Source organism: Callorhinchus milii, unplaced genomic scaffold, assembly GCF_018977255.1.
Source record: "Callorhinchus milii isolate IMCB2004 unplaced genomic scaffold, IMCB_Cmil_1.0 Scaffold2, whole genome shotgun sequence".
Classification (NCBI taxonomy): Eukaryota; Metazoa; Chordata; class Chondrichthyes; order Chimaeriformes; family Callorhinchidae; genus Callorhinchus; species Callorhinchus milii.
Genome location: NW_024704743.1, coordinates 9,610,985 through 9,630,323, shown reverse-complemented (window position 1 = coordinate 9,630,323; position 19,339 = coordinate 9,610,985). Strand labels below are relative to the sequence as shown.

Here is a 19,339-nt window from a genome sequence, read left to right as displayed (position 1 = left end):
CAGAAATCATACCTGCTAAATGTCTTTTGGATTAATTTATCCTTACACTTCTTTGTATCCTAAATCTAAGGATTAATTATGTGAAGAGTCAATTTCAGCTATCTGCCAATACTTTGGGGAAAGTGATCTTAGGTATCAGCAGGGCGTTAAGGGAGCCTGGTCATCCTCTCACTTTACATCCCAGTGTCTCCCAATGTCCTTTTATTTGGATTTAGAGCTGGAAATGCAAGAATTGGACATTTTGGGAAATGTAAGATTTTCCTGAAAAACTATGTCAAATGAGGTTTCTTTTGAGGTCATTTTTTAACAGGCAACCTTTGACTTTAAAGATTGCTTTCTTTCTACTTTATAAAACCACAGAACTAAGTCAACTAAGCCAGTGAAACTAGTATTTTGTTAATAACTTCCTGCCCAACTCATCCTGGATACAACCTTACGAGTAAATTAGTCCAAAGAGCTTCAAGCCAGGAATACTTCTGTATATTATTGAGCTGCTACATCTGACATTATCCACCGGCTGTAGATTTTAATATGAGATTGGTGCATCAAAAGACTCTGCGATTTGAATTGCAGGAAGAGTGATCCACTTCAGCACAAAACCGTCAGTGAAATTAAGATTTCTCCTTGAGGAAAATCATATTATTTACCCTTCAAAATGTTTAATTAGATGTCTTTTGGTAGCAGACGTTAAAAGGAAAGCTGGAAATGCTTGAAAACTGGGGTAAAACACAAGTGGAGTCCTGTAGCTCAATGGTTAGAACACTTGCCTCGCAAGCGAGAGACCTGGGTTTGATTCCCAGTTGGGGGAGACGTTGGGCAACTTTCCTTATTCCACACTCCTCTGTTTAACTAACAACCGGGTTGGTGGATAGCTTTTCCGGGGGTAATAATTCCTTCAAAAAAAATAATAAATTGGTCACTTCAATCCATGACTGTTTTGTGGGATGCTGCTGCGTTTTGCCAACAAATATACAGTCAATTTATTTTATAGTATATTCTGTGAAGTGCTTTGAATTGTCTCAAAGATGTGATAAGGCACTATCACAAATGAAAGGGTTATTATTATTTGTTATAGAACAGTTTTAGAAATTCCTAGCATGATCAGCATTTAAAAGAGAAAGGTAAACGTTTGGTTAGAATTCTTCATCAGAGTTTCTCCTTTGGCTGAGTTGACTCGTCAATGTCAGAATTTTGTAGAACACTTTGGTCGCTTTGATGCATTGATGATGCATCTCAAAATAAAAATATAAACTTTATTCGGCAAAGTGCCATGAAAATTGCTCCTTTTGTCTTTTTGAGCATCGTGACAGTGCCACCTAGTGGTGATTGACTGGTTGGAGACCACTGGCAAAGATTATGTGAGTTCAGAATGCTGAAGTGGAAATTGAACTCACCAACCTCTTGATTCAGAGAGAAAAGTACCACCAACTGAGGCAGGCTTGCATTCTTTTACACAACCTTATTGCGACTTTCAGCACAAAACAATAAGCAGTTTGCTGCTGCTGTGGTTCAAGCTAGTTTGAAGATGTTGGTCATCATAGGCTGGTGGTGCAAATCTGCACTACCTTGTTGAACAGGTACTTCCTATATGTAAAGATTGAATAAATGAGAACAAAATAGTGATGACTTACTTTATGTTGCATCTCAATCATTCTTTGAGAAATTGAACCTTCACAAACAAAGCATTTTTCTGGTATCCATCATCTCTCTTTCTAATCTGACATGACTGAATATCCTGTTTGTAAGTATTTGACCGCATTTCCACTAAGCTTGTAAATATCGACTAGAGGAACAAGTACACTGTTGGTATTATGAGTTCTCAGTATTTAACTTTAGAACTTTGTAGTGTCATGCAAAAACAATTTTCAACACTACAATGTGGATGCAATGACCTTTCAGCAAGTTATTTGTGTAAGTGTCCAGAGTACACATACAGTACAGTGGGTTCTGTAATTGTACTTCTGCCTAATAGTTTCTACAATATTTTCCTCCAATGCTGCTTAACTTTTTTCTGTTTGGAGGAGAATCAGATCCTAAGGTGTACTTTCAGCAGCTTTAATGGAAGTTAGCATCATATATCAGCTTTCTAAATGAAAGATGTCAACTGCAATTTACTCTGTTTTAACACAGTCACAATATTAAAATACAGTTGAGCTATATTATCCGTGGCTGCTCAGTATTCAGTGAATAGTTGAAATTATGTTTTTTTGCTGCAATAAGAGATAAAGATGTCAACAGGCTTTTAAAAAATATTTAATCACCAAGTGTTATGTCTTTCCCTGAATTGACATTACCAATATACACAGGTAGCCTTTTAGTTCTAAAACTTAATCATAAAATGTTTCAGCACAGAAACAGATCATTCGACCATGCCTCTCTGCCCTCCATCCTCCCTGATCCCACCCCCTCCCTTCTCCCCCACTCGGGTCCTAATCCTTAATCCCTGACTGTTTAGCACTTTGGGACATCCTCCCGATGTGAAAGAGGTTTACCGATGTAATTTTGTATTGTATTGAACCCGTTAAGTTTGCATTGGCATTTTTCTTTGTGTGACCCAATTCCACGCACTGGCTTGTGCCCCATACTCTTTAATATTTCTTGTCTTCAAAAAACTAGTTCCATTCCCTTTTAAAATAATTAACAGAATATGCCAAGATTGTTATTGAATTGACAATCATGCTCTTTGTGGTATTCATGAACATAACCTCCAATGAGGTTGAAAGATAATTAAAACACATCTGGTGTGATAATTTATTTTGTAGAATCAGCCATCACAACTCAGTTTGACTGAGCTCTCATTCTGCCTCCTATTGCCTGAACTTTAAACTCTAACACTGACCACGCAGTCTTCCTTCAAAGGTTTCTGAATTTGAAACCCAATCTGCAATAAAAGAGAAACCATTCTGCCACACATATTCTCTGCAGGGATGATAATATTCAAAGAAAGAAATTATTCAAAATAGGATTGCTTTAGCAATGGTTGTGTTAAGTTGCAGCTCAATTGATTGTTTAAAGCTAATATTTTATATATTTTTTGAATGCTCTCAAAACTGCTAATGAAACTCAAAACTAAAATGTCTTAAAAATTTTCATAGAGTTATACAGCACAGAAGAAGGCCCTTTGGCCCATCGTGTCTGTGCCGGCTCTTTGAAAAGAGCTATGCAAATCAGTCGCACTTCCCCTGCTCTCTCCCCATAGCCCTGCAAACTTGTCGTCTCCAAGGTCATCAGGAGCTTCAAAGGTGACAGGTTTAGCAACTTTACTTTTTGCAACTTTTTTTTGTTGTTCATAGATATCTCAACACACAGTTCATCAAGAAGAACAAACTGACAGAAGCTGACCTTCAGTATGGGTATGGAGGAGTAGATATTATTGAGCCTTTGATGGAGATTGGAGAGGTAAGTTCTGCCACAAAATATAATCCATCTTTTTTAAGGATCACAACAATGTCACTGGTGTGCTCAGCAGCTTTGTTGTAACTTACCTTGGGTAGGTTAGGTTGAGAGACTCATAAAACTGAACTTGTTTTCACAAGAGAATAAAAAAAGGACAATATTTTGGTCGTATAAAATCATGGATAAGGTAATTTGAAGCAGGTCATAGATTTTAGAATGATTGTAGAATAAGAGAAAATGAAAAGACTAAACGTTGGAAAACATTTTTCCAACAGGGTCGTACGTATTTTGAAAAGTTTTAAAGCAGTTGATGTTATGCCAATTAATTCTTTCAGAAGAAGGGTTGTCTGAATGCCTGGTTAGGAAGGAGATTAAAATATACAAGTATACATTAAAATGATAATTTATTTTGAAAATAATGGATTCTGTGCTATTGGGATTCTGTGGAATCTTAAGGGATCAGGGTTGAGTAATATGAATTGTAGTGTTCGTTTGATGTTGGAGAGTCTTTTGCTCGATTTATCTATTGTCAGAAGTTTCACAGAGCTTTTTCTTGAAAGGTTTACATGAAGTGCCATCTTCTCAAAAGATGATATAAGTGGGATGGGAAACAATAATTGTCAAATTGTACATTTGATCAAAACATGAAGATCAAAACAGGCTTGGTTGGCTGAAAACTTTTGCCCTGTATTTTATTTATCTATTTTTGTACATTCTGAAAGAAATTTATGCACCTCAACTTTTTCAAATAATTCTAACTTTCTAGCTAGCTCTTGACATGTGGAAGAAACTGATGATTGAACCATTACAGACCATCCTCATCCGAATGCTTCTCCGTGAAATAAAAAAGTGAGTGGGTTTGTGGTTGCATTAGTCCTTGTATTTTATTTGAATGCTAGTAACCCGTTACAAAAATAGTCCTTTATCATATTAAGTGATTTCTTTCCCCCTACCCCCTTTTTTTTTGTATTTTTAGCTACAAATTTAATTTTTTTATAATTTTGAGACTTGGGTTTTTGAATCCAGACCAGGATGAAAGTTTCATATATGCGCTCTACTAGGGTGCTGTGTAAAAAGGGTTTGGGAAATCTCAATTCAGTTTCTAATGGCTGCTGGTTGAAAGCAAAAATAATTTAACAGTAGTAAATAGTTATGAGCTCCTGAGCATGCAATATAGGGGTTTTATCTGGCCTATTTGCAACGTCCAGGATCAAGTAATGAGATGATTTGTGTTTAAAAGGGGAAGTGACTGCAAGGAGGGAGGCCTTGGGTCTACACTGACCAGTCGCTGAGCACCCTTAAGGAAAAGCCGACTTCACTATGTGCATGTCTACCTGCCAAAGCCCCCCCTCAAATAAGGACCTGAATTAAGTAATCTTTCCTGAGTAAGCCTGCTGTATGGCATTGGGCTTGGACCACTAAAACATCAAGCTGCCTGGCATGTCACAAACTGTCCTATAAAAGCTGCCACCACGCTGAAGTCTTAGAGCTGATGAGGAAACTCTGATGCTTGGGTTGACAGCTGCTGGAAGGTATTACGTGGAGTCCAGGTTTGTGAACACATATTCATTTATCCAGGGCTTGGAATCCACCTTGATTGATATGCAGAGAGGTAAGCAGCTGCTGCTCAAGCTCTGCACCTCTAATGAGCGGAATGATTGCTTAATGGGTAGAGAAGCGTGTCCGACCTGTGGGCCAGAAGAATTCCTGATACTTGTTGTCCACCGAATGAGAGTAGAAACTTGCACTTGTCAAATATCAAATGACCAACTATGTTCCTCGAAGTGAGGGAGGGGAGGATAAGCAAGGTCTCATTAGAGCTGAATTGGTTCCAAGGTGACATGCTTGGCAACAGAATCAAATCAATTCTATCAATTCAATCAATGTGACAGTCACAATGGTCTAGTTTCTGAGTCAAGTGGGTCCGCAGTACTTCAAAGTACTGCTGATGACAGACCAGCCAGCCTGGCTTAGGTCTTAGAGGGACAGACTGGGGAACTCTTGCAAACTTTACAAGCCAAAGCCCTCATGGTAGGAGAAAACTTGCTCGGCAGGACTCTCAATGACCAGTTGTTTGTTTCTTAGCTGGGTAAGCTCCCATCAATACCTCAATGCACAAACCTTGGCTTTTTCCAACCTGAGCCAAATACTCTCCAGCTTTGGTAACAATAATTTCCATTTATATAGTGTCGTTGTTGTTGCCCTTCATGCAGGGTAGCATCTCGGAATGCTTAGAATGGTTGAGAGCATCCCTCCAGGGAGAGAATGCTGTCCATTCAGAGATGGTAATTTTCATACATGGAACACTCAGTCTGGTTTGGGGACTCTAAAACAAAGACAACAGGTTGGCTAAGAAACATAGTAAAATTTAATCTTATTTTCCATTATAAAACTAGATGAACAAGGCAATAGCGAGTTCACACTAGTGCAGTCAGATTGTGACTGTTACTTTTTTTGGCAAGGGAGGAAGATTGTGCTGTCCCTTCTTAAAGGACTTCCAGACTGTGCCAGTGCAATCTTTATTCCCATCAAACTTGCATCTTATTGCTTTTCAGTCTTGCTGAGTTAGTTTCTAAGCACTGAAGTTAGACAAGACCTGGCTTGGAATTGGATGTCCAGTTGTCTCTGGCTACCAGTGACCTGACCCATTCTTTTAAAATTGGAAATCTGGACCAATTGCATTCAGCACCTGTGAAGATGTCAATGTCATTGTATATGGCAGGATTTGAAGACATTTCTCATCTTGACTTGCCAAATAATAGTAGAACACAAAAGCTGACAGGAGTAAACCCAACTGATTTTGTAGACACACCTCCCATTTTATGGTACCATTATTTGGCAAGGAGACATAATCCAAATGTTTGTGCATCCACAAACTTCTTGACCTCATTGCAATACTTACACGATGATCATAGATTTTTGTTCAGGACAGAAGAAATCCCATTTGGCTCATCATGTCTGTGCTGGCTCTTCTGTGAGAGCTATCTCTGGTCCCAGTTCTCTGCCTTGTCCCTATACCCATTTAGAGTTTCCTACTTAAGTATTTATGTGCTCCCCGTTAAAAACTATTCATGATTCTGTTTCAGCTGTTGTTTTTGATAGGACCTTGCATGACCTCATAATTTTCTGTGCAATAATCTTGCTATCCAGTCATTGATTCACCAACCAATTGCTTTCCCTATTACCTTATAAAAATATTCTCATGGCTTTGAACACTAAGGCCAGATTGATTTCATTTCAACCATCTCTCTTCCAGTGAGAACAGCCCCAATCTCTAGTATTTTTTACAAGAGCCCCAACCTCATATCATTGCAAGTGAATCTTCTCTATGTACTCTGCAGCCTTTCCAAAAATAGGCCGCCTGGGACTGAATGCAATATTCTAACCATGTCTTAACCAATAATATGTTTAGATTTAGCTATCTCTTTGCTCTGGTATTTCATACCCTGTTTGTAAAACTTATGCTCCCTAGGTTTTCACTTTTTTAAGCACATTACCTTGCTTTGAACCTTGCTTTGTAACCCACTTCTAATGACTTGTTTATGATGTAGAGACCTCCATGCATACGTGGAGCATCATTTGACATATGCAGTCTTCAGAGGCCATATACTGAATTTTGAGATGCCAGTGCCAAACAGACAGCAGCATAAGGCTAATGTTTGGGCCAAAATAGATGGAAATTAGAGATTTTGGATTGGCCAGATAGACCTTAATGGAATATTTCTATGTTCCCAGCTATGTGTCAGAACTGACCTAGAGAACTGAATACTGGTACACCACAATAATTTGCATTCATATAACGTTAGATAACAACTCTGATTGCATCACAGGGATGGTGTCTGACACCAAGCAAAGGAAGAGGGGGCAATGAGAGTTGGCATAGTCAAAGGCAGGATTTAAAGACGGATAGAACGAGGATGAGATAGAGGGAGGGAATTCAAGATCTTTATCCTCACTGTTAAATCCCACCATGGTTTTGTCCCACCCTATCTCTGGGACCTTCTTAATTGGTACGAACTCGGCTGCTGCCTCCACGCAGGGACCACTGGGTTGCTTCATGTCTCTGCTCTGTCTGTCCCACCAATGGTGGTTGAGTTTTTAGCGTATCTGCCCTCAATCTCTGGAACTCCATCCCCAGAGTCCCTTCGCCTCGCCCTTTCCCTTTCCTCCTTCAAGTTCAATCTAAAGATGTCTTTCTTCGACCGCACCTTGGGTCATCTTACCCCTAACCCCATCCCCCTTGGCCCCACCCGTCCTGAATCCACCCCCGGCTTGGGTGCAAACCCTTGACTGTCCAGGACCTTTATGACATCCTGCCAACATGAAAGAGGTTGTATGAATGCAATTTATCATTGTTGTCTTACAAAGGCTGGGAGCGCAAGTGTTGAACGCACAGCAACCGCTGGTAGGCAGGGAATGAGCAGTATGCATGAGTTTGCTGAGTAGAGGAGGTGAGCAAAAGAGTGGGGTAGAAGAACACAGAAATAGGGAGGTTCTAGGGCATGAAGTAATTTATAGGTGAGGGTGAGGACCTTGAAATAACCTTCTATATTTGATATAGAACCTTTCACATTGGGTGGATATCCCAAAGTATTTCACAGGATAATCTGTAAAGTCACAGGTGATCTATCTATCAGGAGAGCCTGGTGAGGACTGTTGTAATGGGCAAATGGAGTTTAGAGTGGATGCAGATGTGGGCAGCACAATTTTGCTTGAGCCAAGCTAAACTCACTAAAGAATTCTGATACTCCAGAGACATTAAATGAAAATTGACAAATTGTTGGATCCCAGGAAATGCTAAGGAACACAAGGCAATATGCAGAATGCCTTGTAAGAATTTTTACACAGCTTTAAGGATGGGAACAAGAGAGAAGAAACACGGTCATTTTTGTATAACTGTGCATCCAAACACTTTTAGACATTTTTGCAAGTCAATTTAAAACCTGGTGCTTTTAAACAACAACAACAAGATTCCATTTATTGAGCGCCTTTCACGTCGGGAGGACGTCCCAAGGCGCTGTACAGTTGGATCAGGACCCGAGCAAGGGGGAAATGGTCAGGGTGAGGGGAGGGAAGGGAGGGAGCGAGGAGGGGGTAGAGAGTCGAGAGGGGAGCTGAAGGCTCGGTCAAAGAGAAAGGTCTTGAGACCGGCCTTGAAGGAGGAAAGGGAGGAGGCGGCGAAGGCACTGGGGGATAGAGTTCCAGAGCCTAGGGGCTGAGAGGCTGAAGGCCCGGCCACCGATGGTAGGGCGGTTGGGGCGGGGGACGTGGAGCAGACCGGAGCCAGAGGAACGGAGCGTACGGGCAGGTAGGTAAGGGGATAGTAGGTCGGAGATGTAGGAGGGAGCGAGGCCGGGAATGGCCTTGTAGGTGAGGATGAGGATCTTGAATTCGATCCTCTGGGGGATGGGGAGCCAGTGGACGCGAGCGAGGGTGGGAGTGATGTGGTCGCGAAGCCTGGTGCGGGACAGTACACGAGCTGCAGAGTTCTGAATGACCTGCAGCTTGTGGAGGGAGGTGCCGGGAAGGCCGACGAGGAGAGAGTTCCCATAGTCCAGCCTTGAGGTGATAAAGGCGTGGACCAGAGTTTCAGCAGCGTGAGGGGTGAGGTAGTGCCGTAGTCTGGCGACATTCCGGAGTACTTGTAGAGTGGAAGCAAAAGACTGCTTGTGATGAATGTTGAATTTAGAAGGAAACTGGCACCAAGAATAGAACTGGTCCAAAGTATCAGAGGATCTTATTTACTTGGTACTTTCCATCCCTTGTACCTTCCTTTTTTTTAAATCTTAACCGCAGATGTACATGTGACATTCATCTCAAAATGATTCTGAGATGAGATGAATGTTGTAGGAAGCTTCATAATGCATGGGTTTATTGTATACATTTCAAGGTGATTTCTTTCTATTTTCTTACAATTCAGTGATCGCTGTGGAGAGAACCCAAATCAAAAAGTAATCCACGGGGTTATCAACTCCTTTGTTCATGTTGAACAGTACAAGAAAAAATTTCCTCTTAAGGTAAGAGAAATCCAGAATTTGCTGCCACCTATTGCCCTATTTTTTCTCAGGTTCAGTTATTCAAATCGAAATGCAAGGATTATTATAATGCAGGTTTGCTTAAAACGGGATTGGGTTGTGGACCCTGTGAGTTTCTTATCTTAAATAACAAATCATGTTACCTAATTTCAATCAAGTAGTGTGCAACAGAGATTTATCAACATGATCCAGAAGCACCGACTAGTGGCCATTCTTGAGGTTGCCCTATTGTAAGGCAGGTTGGAATTTTGTGAACCAACTGCTGCTTTATAACAGGGTTGTATTGTCTTTCCGGTACCTCAACCACATGCGGATGAGCTAAATGTCCATTGATTCTGTACCAAGACTTTATATGGTCACAGGCTTATTGGATGATCATCTTTCATTTCAGATTTTGCTACTCAGACCGAATATGATTGCTTGTTCTTGTCTGTACAGACCCAAGAGGTGGCAATGAGAATGGTCTACAGAGTGAGAGAACTGAGCTGTGAACGAAGATTAGACAAGCTTGGGCTCTTCAATCTTGAAAAGAGGCATATCACAAGGGATCTTGATAAGATAAAGTAAACTCATAAGAATTGCACCTGTTCAAAGACAGATCAAGAACGACCGAGTTCAGGGTTGCAAGGTCAATATCAGCACAGACACCTGGAATTATTGCTTCATACTATACATAGGGCAATTAATGTCTGGTAGGAAGCTGGACTCCTTCAAGAAACAGCTTGATGATCGAATGGTGGGATGGTATTTTGAAAGGATGAGATAAAATGGTCTGACGGGCCTTCTTCATCAATAATAATAATCCTTGCATTTGATATAATGCCTTAACACGTCTTCGAGGCATCTCAAAGGGCTTCAGAGAATATACTGCAAAGTGAATTGACTGTATAACTTGTTGGTGAAATAATGTTCCTGTAATTCTCATTTGTGTAATTTTAGAAAAGTACATTACAGTGTTACAATGTTTCTGATACTGTTCCTGAACGTTTTACTATTATGTTTTGCGTCAAATGTTTCATATCAAATCTTTTTTTTAAAAGTAAAATAAATGTAACTATTTAAAGTTTGGGTTTCAATTTCATGCAACTTCATGTGTGCTCGAATTCATCAATCTTGCATCTTATGTTATGTAGCCAATTTCTTGCACTTAACAATTGCCTTTACTTCAGTTTTATCAGGATCTTTTTGAAGGTCCATTTCTAACAGAAACAGGAGAGTATTACAAACAGGAAGCTTCAAATTTGCTACAAGAGTCAAATTGCTCACAATATATGGAAAAGGTATGCAGCCAAATGGGACTGGAGACATTTTGTTCTTAAAAACTTGTGAACGGTAAATATTTGTATATGAAGCTTAAAGATCTAAATATTCAGTGCATTTGTTTTTAACTAAAGGTTTTAGCAAGATTAAAAGATGAAGAGGTTCGATGTCGCAAATACTTACATCCAAGCTCGTATGCCAAAGTGATTCATGAATGCCAGCAACGAATGGTGGCAGACCACCTGCATTTTCTACATGGGGAATGTCAGAATATCATTAAGCAAGAAAGGAGAGAAGGTGAGAAAAACATGTTTTCTAGTTTATGAATTACACTCTACAGGGTGGTCAAAAAGTCCTCTTACTCCCAATTACAAACCAATTATGAGATTATGGAGTAGCTGAAACAAGCTGTGAGAGATGCATTTCACTCCATCTATGTTATTGGAGATGTCGCACCGAACATGGCGACGGATGATTATCTGCCATGAAAATGATGGCGAAATCACCGATCCACTGGGCGTCTAAATACAGTTAAACACTTGAATACAATTAAGTACTTCTTAACCTTGGTGTTTTGTTTGACTCCTCAATTCAACAAGATTCAACAACAACAACAAGATTTCATTTATAGAGCGCCTTTCACGTCGGGAGGACTTCCCAAGACGCTGGACAGTTGGGTCAGGACCCAAGCAGGGGAGAAATGATCAGGGTGAGGGGAGGGAAGGGAGGGAGCGGGGAGGGGGTAGAGAGTCGAGAGGGGAGCTGAACGCACGGTCAAAGAGAAAGGTCTTGAGACCGGCCTTGAAGGAGGAAAGGGAGGAAGCGGCGAAGGCACAGGGGGATGGAGTTCCAGAGCCTAGGGGCTGAGAGGCTGAAGGCCCGGCCACCAATGGTAGGTCGGTTGGGGCGGGGTATGTGGAGCAGACCGGAGCCAGAGGAACGGAGGGTACGGGCAGGTAAGTAGGGGAATAGAAAGTCGGAGAGGTAGGAGGGAGCAAGGCCCTGAATGGCCTTGTAGGTGAGGATGAGGATCTTGAATTCGATCCTCTGGGGGATGGGAAGCCAGTGGAGGCGAGCGAGGGTGGGAATGATGTGGTCGCGAAGCCTGGTGTGGGACATTACACGAGCTGCAGAGTTCTGAATGACCTGCAGCTTGTGGAGGGAGGTGCTGGGAAGGCCGACGAGGAGAGAGTTCCCATAGTCCAGCCTTGAGGTGATAAAGGTGTGGACCAGAGTTTCAGCAGCGTGAGGGGTGAGGTAGTGCCGTAGTCTGGCGATGTTTCGGAGGTGATGGAAGGCGGTGCCAGTTGTGGCGCGGATATGAGGAAGAAAGGACAGCTCAGGGTCGAACAGAACACCGAGGTTCCTGACCGGCTTTGAGTGGTGGGGAGTGCAGCCTTGGATGCTGATGCTGTCAGCGCCTGAAGGTCTTACTTGCTTTCTACCCAACATCTGTGCAATGACCCGCTCTGCCTTCCCCCACCTCCGCAACATTGCTCAGCTCTGCCACTGTCTTACACCGCAGGCCGCCGAAACCCTCATACGTGCTTTCATTACATCGAGGTTTGACTATGTAAACTCATTGCTTATCGGCCTCCCCAACTCCTCCCTCCATAGATTGCAGATCATCCAAAACTCTGTAGGCCGTGTCCTCTCCCGCATCAGGCTCCACGACCATATCACCCCCATCCTTGCCCGACTCCACTGGCTTCCCGTCACATAGAAGATACAGTTCAAGATCCTGGTCCTCACCTTCAAAGCCCTCCATGATCTTGCTCCCTCCTACCCCTGCGACCTCCTAACCGCCTACCATCCTGCTCACTTCCTATAATTTACAATCCTCTTCATTCTTTAAATAATTTAAGCATTCAAAATGCTTGTAACCACACACGTAACTAGTATTTTCAGGAACTTCTCCAAGTTGTCATATGGCTTTCAACAATTCTGCTGTGCAATTTCCACAGTAGAAGCAAGTAAGACCTTTCGTCTTGCAAGTAGACCCTGTAACCATCTTACTCCTGTAACCTCCTGCAAATCCCACTGACTTGGCAGCTCCCTCTGTTCAGCAAACACCGACCTATTTCATGTCACTCTCCTGATCCTCCTCATTATTGGTGGCGAGCTCTCAGCCATTCTGACTGCACTCTATGGAATTCGGTCCTGGGTTCCTTTTGCCTTGTCTGATGTGAAAGGGTTTCCACATGTGTCGAGATACCCAGCTGAACCCCCAAGAAGTAGAGAGGGTTGAGTAGCAGATACTAGTAATGTTACTGGCCACCAGTCAAAGGCAGATATTTTACTTTCATGATCAAATTTGAAATTGGGGAAGGATAAACCATGTTTCTAAACAGACCTTTCTAAGAACTTCAAGACATCTGCTGGATTCCCTGGGTCCCCACCTTGGTCCCTTTTGGCACTTACCATAGAATTCAAAGGAAGCTTGCAGAATCGTTTCTATGAATCCTGCACTCAATTCAATGATTCATGCATAATCTGTTGGATTCTCTCTGCTACCATTGTAGGAAGGCTAATATTTTATATCAGAAGAAAAAAAACTTATACTTTTCATTTTCTTTCTCCAGTAGACATGGCAAATATATATACTCTACTTCGGGCTGTCTCAAATGGTTTACCTCACATGATTCAGGAGCTTCAGAATCATATACATGATGAGGGCCTTAGGTCAATCAGTAACCTCTCTCAGGAAAACGTGAGTACTTTTCAATGTTTCAATATTTAAATCTTTCCTAATAAGGAATATTAAGATCACCATGCTGAACACATTTAAACTCTTGACAGCTTTACTTTCTCTTTCAGAATAATTAAATATTTAGGGCCTTCTACCTTGCAGGAGTGGAAAAACGTATGTAGGTCCTTCACTCTTTCCCCTCTCCTGTGGATCCAGTGGATTCCATGAACCCTTTGAGAACTATGAGTTTCTACATTCAGCTGCTATTAGGTTACTGCAGGCAATAGATTCATTATATATATATATAAAATGGCTCCCCGGTTTCTGACGAGATTTTCATTTCAAATATTGACTTGTAGCTGAGTGATTAGTTGAAGCTGACTCGCCTCGCAAGTGAGAGACCTGGGTTCCATTCCTGGCAGGGCAAAATGTTGGGCAAGTTTCCTTACTCCACACACCTCTGTTTATTTAGCAGTAAGTAGGAACCTGGTTGTTAGTCGATTTGGGGGTTCTCTTTTCCGGGGATAATAATCCCTCCCCCCCCAAAAACGATTGTTTACTTCAATCCACGATTGTTTGTGGGACACTGCTGTGCACAATTGACTGCCACGTTTCACCCACAAAATGTACAGTCAATTTGCTTTACAGTATATCCCATGAAGCGCTTTGAGACATCTCGAAGATATGATAAGGTGCTAATTCAAATGCAAGGATTATAATTATTATTGTATTATGTTGGTTAATTTGCTATAATTTAAAAAATTGTGATGCAACCATTTGTTTAGTATGGGAATGTTACCTTGTTTCTACTGCTTTCGCCCACTTTCCCCATAAAAGACACTGGGGCCATTCGTAGTGTTCACATCACTTCTCAGTCAGAGATCAGCTAACTCAACAAAGACCAGGAATTGAACCTGGCCCTTCCTGATTTGTATGGCACATTGGGTAGTGCATTGTGAGCCCCTTTTATAGGTTTCATTTTATTTGCCTTTTAAAACCAAGTTAACTTATTGCTGGATTGTCTCCAGTGTTATCTGTAACTTTTCTCTGATAGCAAGCCATAATCTAGACTGACTCTGCCACCTTTTACCTCATGATTAATGTTACATTTCTTTCCTTTGATTTTTTTTTGATCAGATGCCTACACAGTTTGTGGAATCTGTTCTGGAAGTTCACAGTAAATTTCTTCAGCTCATCAGTACAGTCCTGAATGGTGATCAGCATTTCATGAGTGCTCTTGATAAGGCAAGTTATTTGAAATAAAACATTTGAAGATGTTTTTGAACCATGCCTTTTTTTTTTACTAATTCATTGTGTGAAATGTTTGGTGTCGCTTTATCAAATCCACATATTTCTGTATTTATTTATGTTGGTAAAGTAGTGTAGTACCCTCTAGTGGTTAATTTTGAATCTCCAGTATTATTCTTGTGGCTCATGGCCTGGGCCAATAAAAAATAAAAGTCTGTCTTTCCTCTGTCTGTATGTTTGTTTGTGAGTGTGTGTGTGTGTCTCTGTTATGAGTGTGAGTCTCCGTCTGGGTGTGTGTTTTTCACTGTCTGTGACTGTGACTCTGTGAGCGTGTGTGTCTCTGTGAGTATATGTGTGTCTCTGAGTGTGTATGTGTCTCTCTCTATCTGTCTCTGTGTCTGTGTGCAGTGATGGTCCCCGCGAGGCAGGACGTGATGACCTCCTATAACCCTGTAGTCAGGACACTGGCGAGCTTGGCAAGCAATACTGTTTTTTAGCGGATCTCCAGGCCTTCAAGTATAGTGCGGGGTGGAAATGGGCCCTTTGGTCCTGTGCTGATGTTCTCTCTCCCCCATGCACACCCCGAGTGGGCCACCCAGTTGTTAAAGAACGCATTAATCTTTTTTTGCAACAGTCTTAATTTCTGTTATCTCTTCATGTTTTGTTTTTAATCAATAAAGTGAAAAAATGTAGGTTGGCAGTAAAATGTACCTCAATAGCACCAATCAAATCCTCACAATTTTCCGCAAAATGTGTTAAAATTCCCGCAAACTTTGCCAAATTTCCCTGCAATTTTTGGCAAATATTTCCGGAATTTTCTATTTGCCCTGCGCATAGCAAGCTTCAGTGGTCTATTGGTTTAAAATCATAGAACGTTTTTGGGCCAATGTTAGATTGACAGGTAGGGAGGAAGGGCCAGTCAGGAACCTAGGTGTCTTGTTCGACCCTCAACTGTCTTCTTCCCCACATTCAAGCCATGACCCGCTCTGCCTTCCCTCACCTCCGTAACATCGCCACTACCTCACCCCTCAGGCCACTGAAACTCTTGTTCATACCTTCATCACCTCCAGGTTTGACTATGCAAACTCCCTACTTGTCGGCCTTCACAACTCCTCCCTCCACAGGCTGCAGATAATCCAGAACTCTGCAGCCCGTGTCCTCTCCCTCACTAAACTCCGTGATCTCATCTCCCCCATTCTCGCCCAACTCCTCGCCCCACCCTACCTCTGTGATCTCCTAACCTCCAACCAACCTGCCCACTCCCTCCACTCAGCCGGCTCCAGCCTGCTCCATGTCCCCCGACCCACCCGCCCCACCATTGGCAAGAGCGCCTTCAGCCACTCTGCCACCAACCTCTGGAATTCCATCCCCCAGTCACTCTGCCTCTCCCCCTCCTTAGTCTCCTTCAAGTCCCGCCTCAAAACTCTCCTCTTCGACCATGCCATCGGTCAGCCCCCTTCCCCTCTCCTCCCTTCTCCCCCTTGACCCCAGCTCGGGTCTGAAATGCTGTACACTGTCCAGCGCCTTGGGACGTCCTACCGACACGAAAAGTGCTATATAAATGTAATCTTGTTGTTGTTGTTTGCAGGTTTTGGAGCACTTATCCACTGCCAAAAACAAAAGTTATCAGTTTGTACTGGTTTGCTGAAAATGGTACTAAAGAAAGATTTGATTCTTTTATAGGCCCTGACGTCAGCAGTAAACTATAGAGAACCCAAATCTGCCTGCAAGGCTCCAGAATTGGTAAGTTTGACAAACATGCACAGACTAATAATCTGTATCACTTATCTATTTATCTTAATTCTGGAAGGAGTTCCCACAAATTATACCTGGCTTAAACAATCTATTATTGGGCTGTTGTTTTCTTTGCTATCTTGACACTTCTTTTTAAAAAAGGGTGAAATAAGCCATGCTGGTAGGTTTAGTTTGGCTCAATGGCCCATATCTATGTTATATTCTATTATAATGTTCTATTCAGGTTTGATTCAGTGATTCACGAGGATTTGTAAATACATGCAACAGATCCTGTAGCTCAGTGGTTAGAGCACTCGCCTCGCAAGCGAGAGACCTGGGTTCGATTCCCGGCAGGGTGAAACCTTGGGCAAGCTTCCTTACTCCACATGCCTGATAATAATCCCTTAAGAGAAAAGCAATAATAAATTGGACACTTCAATCCACGACTGTTTGTGGGACACTGCTGTGCGCAATTCGCTGCCATGTTTCGTGCACAAATATGCAGTCAATTCACTTTACAGTATATTCTGTGAAGCGCTTTGAGACATCTAGAAGATGTGAAAAGCGCTATATCAAATGCAAGGATTATTATTATTATCTTCAGACACCAGGTTCACCCATCTGCAATGCAGCAATTGGTCCCCAATCTTTGTTTTGACTATTGTGAGGCTGGATTCCTGACAAAAGAGGCTCCTGGAGTCTGGCAGGAGATTGGGTGTCTGAGTGGAATTCCACAGTTTTGAATAATAATAATAATAATCTTTGCATTTGATATAGTACTTTTCACGTCGGGAGGACGTCCCAAAGCACTTCACAGAACACACGTAAAGTGAATTGACTGTATATTTGTGGGTGAACGCGGCAGTCAATTGCGCACAGCAATGTCCCACAAACAGTCGTAGATTGAAAATGACCAATTTATTATTGTTGTTGGTTTTTGGAGGGATTATTATTAGGTGTGTGGAGTAAGGAAACTTGCCAAAGGTTTCGCCCTCTGCCTGGTATTGAACTCAGGTCTCTCGCTTGCAAAGCGAGTTCTCTAACCACTGAGCTACAGGACTCCACAAATACAGATACAGAAAGCCAACTTCCACATTAAGATTAAGATTTACGTCACACCGAGGATGTGAATGGCTGAATGTGTCTCAGCATTGTGAGTGACACTGGTTTGCCCACACGGGCTGACCAGCACAATTTATTCATACGCATTAAAAGTTGTCAAAAAGCAGGTTTGAATGTAGAAAGAGAGTGGGGCAAGGTGGAGCAGCTCTGGGATGTCATTCCAGAGACCAGGATAGAATAACTGAAAGCTTGCCCATTACCAGTGGAATGGATTAGGTGTTGGACATAAAATGGGTTGCAGGAAGCCACAGAGGTAAGGTGCAGTGATGCTTATATAACCATTTCAAAGTGAGGATGCAGATCTTGAATTTGATTGAAAAGGTAATAAGTGTAAGTTGTTGCTGTTGTCTGTCCTTTAACAGATTTAATTTCAAAATTTGATATTAAGCATTTTGTATTTTAAAAAAACTACATAATAGATGATGAATATTGCTGTTTTCTGGAAACATTAATAGATTTTTGAATAATTCCTGTTTCAGCTGGCAAAATACTGTGACAATCTCTTAAAGAAGTCAGCAAAAGGAATGACTGAAAATGAAGTTGAGGACAAGCTCACCAGCTTCATCACTGTCTTTAAGTACATTGACGATAAGGATGTCTTTCAGAAGGTAAAGAAAAGCAATGTGCATTCCTCTTACCAACACTTTGTGTGATTAAGGTTGCATCTAAGTGAATTCCATGGCAGGATTTTTCATCTTTTGTCTCGTACTTAAAATGATAATCCTTGCATTTGATATAGTGCCTTCTCACTTTTGGAGGATGTCTCAAATTACTGTCCACATTCATTGATTCTTTCCTCCCCTATAATTTGCTGATTTTTGCCAAGAAAGTATAAGAGAACTTTATCCATATAGGGGTCAACTTGGTTCAGTTGGTAGCTTTCCAGTCTCTGCTAAAGAAATTTATGGGTTCAAGCCCCACATTAGGATTTCAAACTCACATAATCTAGGCTGACACTCCAATGAAGTGATGGGGGTGCTCTGCATTGTTGGAAGTTCCGACCTTCAGATGAGATGTTAAGCTGTCTACTTCTTAAGGTGGATGTTAAACATAGGTGGACATTAAGGATCTTGCGCCCCAATTCAAAAAGAGAAGGGAGTTCCACCCATTTTACTGGACAACAATTCCCCAAGGTAAAATTGGTTGTTCACTCATGATGGTTTGCAGGACATTGGTGTGTACAATTCGGCTGCATAGTCAATAGGATCATTGCTCATTGTGGAAGTAAACAGTAACTTATATTCTATTACTTTAGATCCAACAACTCTACTACCCACAAGTACATTCACGCAGATAAATGTGGAAAAGGTTTAATTAATATCATATGTTTAGTGGCAGGAAGGTTATTTGTAGTGTGCTAATATTGATCTGGAAAACTCCACTTGCGTGCATGTCCATACAAACATCGATGAAGTGACATTGTATGTTATCCTCTGATTAAAAGAGACCTGAAAATGAAGAAAGTGGTACGTGTAGACTCATTCGCAAACCTTAAGAATATATCTGTAATGGTACATAAAGCAGTTGCTTTTTGAGGGTTGTTATCAAAAATCTTTTGCTGCTGTGCGCTTTTGCTTACATTTCTTACATGTGCCTTTACACGTGTGGTCACATTTGCTTTTGTAATTGAAAAGTTTCAAAGTAGTTAGACTGCAACAATGGTTAATCTCTGACTGAAGTAATTTTTTTAAATCAAATGCCTGTTGGAAAAAATATCTCTTTCTCTGCCTTCAGTTCTATGCCAGAATGCTGGCGAAGCGATTGATACATGGTCTTTCAATGTCTATGGATTCTGAGGAGGCTATGATTAACAAATTGAAGGTTTGTAACATGATTGTCTTTGCTTTTGTTCAGA

The 19,339-nt window shown here is 41.6% G+C and overlaps 1 protein-coding gene across 3 annotated transcripts in view; it reads left to right on the top strand.

Moving 5' to 3' along the window:
• Window positions 1–19,339, top strand: part of cul2 (cullin 2) — a 60,371-nt gene that overhangs the window by 24,802 nt on the left and 16,230 nt on the right. For 2 of the 3 annotated variants that reach the window (XM_007893491.2, XM_007893492.2), the window contains exons 5-14: window positions 3,294–3,399; window positions 4,163–4,245; window positions 9,317–9,413; window positions 10,601–10,711; window positions 10,826–10,988; window positions 13,274–13,401; window positions 14,518–14,625; window positions 16,312–16,371; window positions 17,964–18,092; window positions 19,219–19,305. In XM_007893491.2, coding sequence (XP_007891682.1) covers window positions 3,294–3,399; window positions 4,163–4,245; window positions 9,317–9,413; window positions 10,601–10,711; window positions 10,826–10,988; window positions 13,274–13,401; window positions 14,518–14,625; window positions 16,312–16,371; window positions 17,964–18,092; window positions 19,219–19,305 — 1,072 coding nt within the window. The remainder of the gene's footprint in view (window positions 1–3,293; window positions 3,400–4,162; window positions 4,246–9,316; window positions 9,414–10,600; window positions 10,712–10,825; window positions 10,989–13,273; window positions 13,402–14,517; window positions 14,626–16,311; window positions 16,372–17,963; window positions 18,093–19,218; window positions 19,306–19,339) is intronic. The other variant, XM_007893494.2, reaches the window with a different exon arrangement.